This window comes from Mus pahari, chromosome 4 (assembly GCF_900095145.1).
Source record: "Mus pahari chromosome 4, PAHARI_EIJ_v1.1, whole genome shotgun sequence".
NCBI classification, from domain to species: Eukaryota; Metazoa; Chordata; class Mammalia; order Rodentia; family Muridae; genus Mus; species Mus pahari.
In genome coordinates this window covers 93,534,105-93,544,624 of record NC_034593.1, presented here as the reverse complement: position 1 = coordinate 93,544,624, position 10,520 = coordinate 93,534,105, and the positions used below count along the sequence as shown (strand labels likewise).

At 45.4% G+C, this 10,520-nt stretch overlaps 1 protein-coding gene across 4 annotated transcripts in view; it reads left to right on the top strand.

Annotated features, from left to right (window-relative positions):
- Positions 1–4,441: 4,441 nt before the first annotated feature.
- Positions 4,442–10,520, top strand: part of Hipk1 (homeodomain interacting protein kinase 1) — a 51,351-nt gene continuing 45,272 nt past the window's right edge. Inside the window, exon 1 of one of the 4 annotated variants that reach the window (XM_021196448.2) lies at positions 4,442–4,725. Coding sequence is in view for 3 of the 4 variants with exons in the window: in XM_029537211.1 (XP_029393071.1) it covers positions 10,086–10,128 (43 nt within the window). In the remaining variant the exon portion in view is untranslated. Of the gene's footprint in view, positions 4,726–10,062; positions 10,129–10,520 lie in introns of those variants that run through there. The other 3 variants (XM_029537211.1, XM_029537210.1, XM_029537209.1) reach the window with 3 other exon arrangements.

Here is a 10,520-nt window from a genome sequence, read left to right as displayed (position 1 = left end):
GCCAGCCTGGTCTACAGAGTGAGCTCCAGGACAGCCAGGGCTATACAGAGAAACCCTGTCTCGAAAAAAACCAAAAAAAAAAAAAAAAAAAAAAAATGGCAAGAAATTGAGGAAAACACCTGATATTAAACTCTGGCCTCCACGAATGTGTGTATACAGGGAAACACAACAAATTTTGCCATGTAGTTCAGACTGGCGCTGAACTTGCTGTCTTTTTGCCTCAGACAACTGAGTGCTTAGGTTACAGGTGGGTACCACCATGGTTAGCTTCAAAAAACTCCTTCCTTTCCCCCTTCTTTCCTTCCTTCCTTTCCCCCTTCTTTCCTTCCTTCCTTTCTCCCTTCTTTCCTTCTTCCCCTTTCCTTCCTTCCTTTCTCCCTTCTTTCCTTCTTCCCCTTTCCTTCCTTCCTTTCTCCCTTGTTATCATATTTATGTGTGGGTGTTTTGCCTTAACATACGTCTGTGCCCCAACATGTGTGCCTGGTGCCCTCAGAGGCCAGAAGGTCCCCTTGGATCTCCCAGAACTGCAGTCTCACGTGGTTGTGAGCCACCATGTGAATTCTGGAAATCAAACCCAGTTCTCTGCTGAGTCGTCTCTGCCGTGACACAGGATCTCACCATGCAGTTTAGACTTGTCTCAAATTCATGATCCCCCTTCCTTAGCCCCGCGAGTGCTGGGATCACAGGCTTGTGCTATCAAGACCATTTAATGACATAATCTCACAAATTAAAATGACCTTCCACACTGCTGACAAATCCCACTATGTTTTTCTAATGGGGTCCATATATTATTCTTTCACTTTGTTGTTTATTGTTTTTAGTCCAGGCAAGGTGGTGTATGCCTTTAATTTCTGAATTCTAAACCAGTCTGGAGAACACATTTAGTGAAATCTTTCAAAAAAAGTAAATAGAGCCGGGCATGGTGGCGCACGCCTTTAATCCCAGCACTCGGGAGGCAGAGGCAGGCGGATTTCTAAGTTCGAGGCCAGCCTGGTCTACAAAGTGAGTTCCAGGACAGCCAGGGCTGTACAGAGAAACCCTGCCTCGAACCCCCCCCCAAAAAAAAGTAAATAAATACGTAAAATAGAATAAATAAAAATATCTATGTGTGTTTTTTGCAGCATGTATTTATACGTATCACATATGTACTCGGTGCCACATGGGAAGCAGTAGAGGGCATTAGAGCTCCTGAAGCTGGAGTTACAGATGATTGTGAGTTCCCATGTGGTTCTGGGAACTGACTGTGTCCTCTGCAAAAGCAGCGAGTGCTCTTAGCTATGGAGCCATCTCTCTACCCCAGAATTCATTAAATGGTTGTTGAGTTGATTTCCTTTCATTTTATTTATTTATTTATTGTTTGTTTATTTGTTTTTCGAGACAGGGTTTCTCTGTACAGCCTTGGCTGTCCTGGAACTCACTTTATAGACCAGGCTGACCTCAAACTCAGAAATCCGCCTGCCTCTGCCTCCCAAGTGCTGGGATTAAAAAGGCGTGCGCCACCACGCCCGGCTCATTTTATTTTATATTGGTCTCTCTGTACAACCAGTTAGCCTCAAACGTGTCATGTAAATCAGGCTTGCCTCCAGCTCGACAGAGATCCCCACCTCTGCACCCCGACCGCCAGGGCTAAAGGTGTGTGCTAGGCGTCAGGCAAGAATTTAGTCCTTTCTCCTTCATTTCCCTTCCCACCCAAAGAGCTGGCAAATTCTGTGAACTCTAGAGACAATCTTAAATCTTCCTGCTCTTAGCATTTCACCTCTACCACCCTTGTCCAAGAAACCTTTGTGTCTTCCCTGAGCCACTGTAGGCATCTCACCCCGCTTCCTCCCTTGTTCCTGTCTGCTCCCCAAACACACAGTCCAGTCTCGCATGACTTATTTCAAACCACATTAGTTCTCTGCTGAAATCCTCTAAAGGCATTTGCTCAGAATAGAAGTCAAAGCTCTTTTTTGTGCTCCTTTGAGACTGGATCTCACTTTGTAGATCTAGCTGGCTTGGAACTTCCTATGTAGATCAGGCTTGGCTCAAACCCACAGAGATTATCTTGTCTCTGCTTCTTGGGAAGTGATTAAAAAAAAAAAAATGTTAGTTTTTGAGACTAGGTCAGGCTGGCCTTGAACTCCAGATCTTCCTGTCTCTCCCTCCCAAGTGCTGTGCCTGTGCTACCAGGTCTGACTAAAAGTAGCTGACTACAGGTTTTGCCCTTTCAGTGTCCACTAGCCCCACTCCTTCTCCAGCCACTCACTCTTATCTGAGAGGAAATACTTGTTCTGCTCCTTTCTCCACTCACTGACTTCCCCACCACCATGTCCTGCTCCTCTGATCAAGCCTCTGCTTTTCAAAATCTGAGTCTACCTGCCTTACCAACCCTGCACCCAGTTAGTTCCTTTAGGGTAGAGGCTGTGCTGTTCCCTTGATTTCCAGCAATGTCCCGCACACCGGAGATACGCTATAGATTTGAATGGAAAACAGACTGTACCAGCATTAAACTTTGAAGCTTTGTCGGCTGAAACATGCTTAGATATTTTCTTCTCTGATGGTCTTCTCTGACTCCATTATTCAAGTTATGTATATTTGTGTGGCATTTCTCCTCACTAGATTGAAAATTCTGGGAGGGAGAAGACGGCACCTTACTCATCTGTCATCTGAATTGGCATCTAGGGCGTGTCTGGCATAAAGCAATTTGTTGGATGAATGAGTGAATGACATTAGTGAGGAAAAAACACTACACTTTTATAAGTTCTCTGAAGACTGAGACAGATTAGAAAAAAAAAATGAGTTAAGAACAATGAAAACAGAGACTAATTCTGTGAAGAAAAGACCTGGTACAAATAAACAGGCAGGTGACAGTGCTGAGTGAGGATGCAGGAGTCAATCAGGAAAGGCTCGTGACTTGTAAAATCTGAGATGTTTTCAAACACAAAAGAGACATAACTTGAGAGTACATTAAAAGCCAGTCACAGAGTTCTGGTGAGGTAGGGCAAAATGAGCAAGTCAGAATTAAAGCTTGTTTGTTAAGCAGATCTGTTCAACACCAGGCCTTTTTCTTGGCTAACTAAGCAGGCATGTTCATTCATTCTGTGTCTTGGTATTTCCAGGGCCAGCCCAACATGAGGACTTTATGTTCTCTAAACAGTCAAGAAGGAAGTTTCTGTGAAAATATGCAAACGAATCTGTCCTGTGGGATTGAAAGTTTTGCTAACCCTGGCTCTCCAGGGAAATGAACTTCCTCCTCATTCCCAATGTTAAGAGGAGAAACTCAAATGACTTTCCTTAAAAGGTATTATAGGATAGTCTAGAAAACATTTTGTTAGGTGATGATCCAAAAAAATCAAGGATGTATGAGTGAGGACTGAAAAATATAACTGTTAGAAAGGCCTCTCATATACCTGCTGCCTGCTCACAGGACACAGGTAAAAATTTATGGTGGTGGATAGTCATTTTGGGGGTTCAGACTGTTCTTGTAAGACGGAACACATGAGTTCTTCCATTTTCCATCTCCTCCTCTTTCTTTTAGGTAGGCCCTCACTATGTAGATCAAGTTGGCTTTGAACTCACAGAGATCCATCTGCCTCTCCCTCCCGATTCCTGGGATAAAAGGCACGTACCATCCTCCCTTACTCTTATAAATACTCGACTCTAAGACTGTTTCTCATTTTAAGAACCAACATTTTACACCGCGGAAGGCATATCAAGTCTCACAGAATCTCTTGAGGCTGAGTTGGCAACTGTCTACTAAGATAACCTAGTTTTCAGGGTCAGTTTTCTTAAAACAGTATGCCCAGAGCACTTTCCGGAATCCACCGCCTTTCTACCCTTCGTGGAGGTAAGACAATTTTTGTTTACTGCATGCATGGAGGAGCTGAATTTAGATAAGTTATTTTATTTCCTAACAGAATCCACGATGGGAGCGCTTCAGCACAGGGAGGCAACTAAAATCCCTTATGCTGCCCGGAAATCGACATGGGAGCAAACAATTTAAGTATAAACTGAGATAATTCTAAACCCTCAGAGTCATCCCCCGGGAGTCAATGTCTTCCTGCGTGGCCCAATCGCTGGGATGTGATTGGGGTGTTGTGGGGAAAATCACACTGGTTTGGGGTGATGTCACACTAGCTGAGATGACATCTAACTGCAAGAAACCCGACCGCCACCAAACGCCGGTTAAACCACCTCGGAGACTGCTGTGCGGAGAGGACCGGGAAACCGGTCCCCACACACTGTCCACGCTGGCTCCCCACGGAGGCCCACCCACACCCGCGGCCCGCGGCAAGATGCAGTGATCTCAGCCCTCCAGCTCCTCCGCACTTCCGCCTCAGTAGGTGTCATGGCGTTAGGTGGCTGAATGGTTCCGGCGAGGCGGGGCCGGCGGGATGGAGGCGGTCGCTCGGGGCTCCACTTGTCGGGTCTGGTGACAACGGCGGCTGCGGAGCGAAGGGCCGGGCCGTGGCCCCGGACCGCAGGGGAGGCCGAGGCGGGAGCGCTCGGCGCTGAGGCGGCGGCGGCGGCGGCGGCGGGAAGGGGCCGGGTGGCAGGGCAGGCGGGAGGCTGGCGAGGCTCCGGCCGCAGGACGGGCGCGGGGACGGCTCCGGGGGGCGGGGGCCGGGGCCCGGGCCGGCTCGTGCGGGGGGTATGATGACCCGGCGGCGGGGCCCCGGATCGCGTCTCCTCCGCCGCCTCCTCGCGGCGGCCCCGACTCGAGGCTGAGAACTACACACACCGGCGGTGAGTCAGGCTCGGCGAGGGGCTGGGGCCGTGGACTGCGGGAGTCGGCGCTCCGAGGTGGGACGGAGCGAGCCGCAGACTCCCTTGGGTAGCCGGCTTGCGCGGGGTGCCTCTCTCGCCAGGCCCCGCGCGGCCCTGGGCGCCCCGTCCTGCTGCCTGGTCGCGGGCGGCCAGGCGCGACTGCGTCCCGGGGAAAATGGGCAACTCCTCCTGCCTCCTGCCTTTCCCTCCCGATCGTGTTGTCCTCAGGTGACAGGGGTCCGTCTGGCATCTCCCTGCCGTACAGATAGATCTCCACCCCAACCGCAGGCTGCGGTGGCAGGTTCTTGCTTGTGTTTGTACGTGTGCATCTCACCCCACTCCCTGTAGCTGTAGTTCGGGCGTATTTGTACCTTTGGGAACTGGGAAACCGCATCTAGAGAAAATCGTGGTGGTCGGGCTGATATGAAAGCTTTTCTGTTCTCTTGGTTCACGTTCTGTAATCTTTGAGTATGTAATTTGTGATGGTGGTAACGCTATGTGGGGACCAGCCCACCTATATGTTTATCTCTGCAAGGCAAAGCTAGAGGTCTTTTTCAAAGGGAAACTTTTGCAGCCCGTCGTTGCTTTTAAAGCCAAGAACAACAAAATCCAACACATGAAAGGAAAAGATGGAAGCAACCAAAGCCTTTGGGTAGGACCCACACTATAAACAGCTCTGTAGGGCAGCATCCCCCTTTTGTGCTTGGCAACTGAGACCTAAAACTTGGTCTCTAGGAGCGTTGGTCTAACCTCCAGTTTGTTGTGGTGACGAACCGTGAGCAATGGCCTGTGTGTTTATGCTGGGCGCGTTTTCTTTCCTGTTTGGGAATGGGTACTGGAACGGGAAGCGGGAAAGGGGGTGGGGGCAAGCTCCAGTAAGTGAATCTTTTCTCTACACAACCAGCGACTCAGTTGTGGATACTCATAAGATGCGCATTCTTGTCTTTTTGGTGACACTTTGCGAATTCTCAGTAGTGTAGTGCAGCCACATAAGAGTTTCAAGTGTAGACTCCGTTGCCCCAGTCCGCCCTTTATCTTGTTTCCTAGTAACTGATGAAAACAGCGGCATGGCTTCCTGCTCTAGTCAGAGTGGGGTTAAATTAAGTGGCGGATGGCCTCAGAAAAACCTACAATTTTGCTCTTGTTTGTGTAAAGCTATTTTTGATTCATGGTCTGTAGGATTTTTTTTTTTTTTTTTTTTTTGGTTAAGATTATAGAGAATGCAAACGAATGCCAGTTTTTTTTTTTTTTTTTTTGGGAGGGGGTCACTTAAAAGCCTAAAGCTTCCTGTAAAACATTTAAAAACCTAACAACTCATTTTACCTCATCACTGTTATTCAACTGGTTATTTTGAGACTTTGCATGCCATTTTCTCAGGACTCAGTGCTGCAGTGTGATGGAGTCTTTTAGATACTCTCTTGGCAGCACACACCATTAATGCCAGCACTCCAGAGGCAGAGACAGTAGCGGCTCGGAGTTCAAGGCCAGCCTGGGTCTACAGAGAGAGTTCCAGAACAGCCAGGGCTACACAGAGAAACCCTCCAAAAAACCAAACCAACTAAGCAAACAAACGAAAAAAGATACTCTTCTTGGTTTGAAGAATATTTTGGTAAAGTTTTTGAGATTGAAGCTAGAGGCTGCCAAACCGGTAAAGCAGCTGACAAAAATGTTGGCTCTGGTTGGCAGGTCGTTTTTTTAGATCGTGTCCTGAACAGTTGCTCTCTGGACATTGTAGTTTACAAATTTTAGAGCAAGTTGATCAGTAATGAGATTTAAAATTAAACCAGATCTTCCTCCTGGAAAAAACAAACAAACAAAAAAACCCAAACAAACCAGAGTTGACATTTCTTTGGAAAACAGAATTTGTTCCTTCTTTGTTTTTGTTTTTATAAGCACAGAACTAGCAGTGCATTGTTGGTAGCGATCAGGGAGACGAACCTGCCTGTGAACTTACACTCGGAACGTGTACAGCTTGTTAGCTTTGTATTTTAATTGGTTCTTTTGTAATTTGAATAATTTTGTAAGCCTGAGCAGCCTGAGCTGTCAACTGTCCTTTTTTTTGGACTGCGTGACAACAGTCTATGTTTTTGTTACAGACCTTTCCCCTACTGCTTCCTAGCCAGTCTCTCCCCTTATAATTTTTGCCATTTTGGACACAAGTTATTAAAATTATTTCCCTGAACTAACACTTAATTTGATTTTCTTTTTGTTTGTTGTAAAGAGCACAGGCTAGTGCTCTGTTGACCCGGCTTGACCTTACACTCCTGAGCTGAAGGGGTGGTCCTGCCTCAGCTTACTGAAACTTCACGGTACCTGGTGTGGGTCTATTTTTGTTTTTGATTTTTGTCTTTTATCTTTTTTTGGTTGTAGAAATTCAGCTAGTATATGCAGCATAATGTATTTCTTAGTAGTGTATATTTGTTACATGCACGCCTGTGACCGTGTGCACGCATTCAGGAAAAAACAAATTTTGGGGATTGTTTTCTCTAACGTGGATCCAGGGGATAAACTCATTTTTTAAGGCTTAGCAGCAAGTGCCTTTACCCATGAGCCATTTTGCTGGCTCTCTAGTGCCTTTTATACTTTGATTTTATTATATTTTATTTTTTCCTTTTTTGGGTGCCATATCACTCCAGCAGCTGTCTAAGGGAATTGAATCCCCTGTGGCTTCTTTAAAGGCACCTGGTACCTTATCTTTTTGTTAATTTAGGAAAGGAACCAGCATTTTGCTCATTAGCTCTGGGTAAAACTTATTTAGCCTTTTTGAGTTTCTTTCTTTCTTTCTTCTTTTTTTTTCCATTTTAGAATTAGGGATTTAAGAAAGACTTTTAAAAAGTAGCTGTCAAGTACTGTTTTTGTTTTTGTTTTTGTTTTTTCTGCTTTTTCTCCAGTCAAATACATTTCCTTCCTCTACACAGTTACTCGTTTTCCATATCCCTTGCAGCCTGGCAAAGGCACCTTAAGAGCCTCGGTGTACCTCCCATCTGCCAAACCTGCTTTAAGCCCTGCTTCCTTTAGATCTTTGCTGGCTGATCTGAACAGGCACTCACTTGGTATTATTTGTGTTTTATAGTGATCTCTACTTGGTAGTTTGACTTTGCTCTTATGTTGGAAACTCTTAGTGCTGTCATTTTATTTCAAACTTTATAAACCTTGTTGACTGTATCTTTGTATACATAGTAAAACAATACCTTTTCCCTATACACTTTTTTTGTTTTATTGCTATAGATTTGTTATGCAGAACCAGTCTAAGCAGGTATTGGAGACTTGAGAAAGCACCTTACCCAGAAGGAAGTATCCTACAGACAGTTTACCAAAACAGCAGAGCAGTTTTTAAATGGCTGAGGGTACACAGAGCTGTAGGTGCTCTCCTGGCAGCTAATATCACCTTTCCACACCCTGTTTCGTAATACTAGTTGTGAAACTTGCTTGTAATCCTCAGGCCCAAAGGAAGGAAGGAAGGAAGGAAATACTACTGCAAAGGGGTGGCTAACTTGTTATGCAAATGCTGTTCTTCAGGGTTTAAGCTTAGGTTTTTTTGCTTCTGTGTTACTATGCTTACAACAGTAATATTTTATTACAGACAAAAGACTAGTTTGTCACATGTGTTTCTCTAATTCAGTTGGGATCATTGCTGAGATTCCCTTACATTTATGTAAGGAGCAGTAGTGTGATCTTTATAGTCAGCCATGTTAGGAAGTAATTGGCACATACTGTATGGCAGCCATTATGATGGGTGATATTGATGCAGAAAAGAAGAAGAGAAAAATAACTATAGTGTCTTAACTACTCTGCTACTGAGGACCATCCTTACAGAATTTAAACTTGAGAAAAGAACTTAAACTGGCTGGGCGTGGTGGCGCACGCCTTTAATTCCAGCACTCAGGAGGCAGAGGCAGGCGGATTTCTGCATCTGCTTTTCCCATTCTTCTGTTACACAGAAGATACAGGCTATACACAGAATATCCCTATCTGTGTACTAACTGTACACAGATATCATTTAGATCTCTGTTTAAATGCCAACGCATAAAAAGGTTTCCTTGACACATCTTGTGTTTTCTTCATAGCTTATCACTCGTTGCATATCTGTCTGTCTGTCGGTCTATCTATCTATCCATCCATCTGTCTATGCATGAGTGTTGGGATGTACAAACTATCCTCACTTGACAGTAAACTCTAAAGAAGGTCCTTCTTCCTTCCCCTCCCCTCCTTCCCCCTCCTCTTCCCCTCCTCTCCCCTCCCCCTCTCCTCCCTCCTCCCCTCCCCTCTCATCCTCTCCTCTTCTCTCTCTCAGACACTCTGTAGACCAGGCTGGCCTCTAATTTAGAAATCTGCCTGCCTCTGCCTCCCAAGTGCTGGGATTAAAGGCATGCGCCACCACTTCCCAGCTGGCTTCCTTCCTTCCTCTCTCTCTCTCCCTCTCTCTTTCTTTCTTTTTTTGGCCACTGTGTTTCTTGTGTCTAGAACAGTTCCTAGCAGCCAGGCAACCAGGTCCTCAATGTATGCTTGTTAAGGGACTAAGTTAAATAAGTGTAGCTGTAAAAGAAGTCTGTGCTATGGGAGCCTTTCAGGAGCCTGACCTACTATAAAATAGCCCTAGGGAAGACCTTCTGAGTATTTTTACCTGACTAAATAATCTAGTAGAGGAAAAATTGTTTCTGTTTTATGTAACAGCCTCATTGTAAATGTTCTATGTCAAAGTGGTATCCAACTTTACTAATCTGCTCTCTGCCGTAGGGCCACTCACAGACCCGTGCTTCTTCCAGCTTGTTACTCTACTGTTACTTGGGTGTCACCTCAGGGTAGAAGCTTGGATCTCTGAAAGCCTTATTTTATGCATTGTTCTCAACTGGTGAGGAAGACTGGTCAACATAGTCTAGCCATGGGCCTAATAAAGGAGAAAGTAGATTTTTATACAACTCAACAAGCCTAACACACTGAAGTAAGATTTATGTGGGGCCTAGGAAAGGTGGACATTAGGAAAAGCGAAGGCTAAGAAGGGACATGAAGTTCAGTTCAGGAAGAGCAAGTGCATTGTACATGAAGGAGCTTGGACGGCAAGTCAAGGCCACACATTCTTCCAAGTGCTGAAACTTAAGAGAGAGTGCCCTGGGGAAGAGTGGATAAAACAAATCCGTGAAAGCAATCACAGGTCTGACTTTATAAAGTGTGCTTTAAAAAAAAAAAAATAAAGAGCTTTTGGACTTTATCATGAAGGCTTAAGTGGTGGGACAGATATTTATTATTTTTCCAGATGTGCATTTTAAAAGCAGGCTACGAAGTGAAGAGTGACCTGGAAAACTGAGCTCTGACAAGATGCTTAAGAGTATCACTTGGGGATGCCATGTCCGGTGGGCTGGAGAAGGCTGAGTGGAGTCAAAGGTAGTTAGGGTTCTGGCCAAAGAATTTTCTCCCTAAATTTTCATTTTGCTTTTACGTATGTAGGTGAAGGCACACGTGCATGCCCGTGTGGAGACCAGGTTGATGTTGTGTGTCCTCTATTTTTTTTTTCTTTTTTTTTTTTGTCTTTCTTTTCTTTCTTTTCTTTCTTTCTTTCTTTCTTTCTTTCTTTCTTTCTTTCTTTCTTTCTTTCTTTCTTTCTTTCTTTCTTTCTCTTTTTTTCTGTGTGTCCTCTATTAGTAACCACCTGTTCTGAGACAGGGTCTTTCACTGAACCTGGAGCTTGCCAATTGGCCAGAGAGCTCCAGGGATCCGCCCCCCCTTCTCCCTCTCTCCCTCTCTCCCTCTCCCTCTCTCCCTCTCTCCCCCCTCCC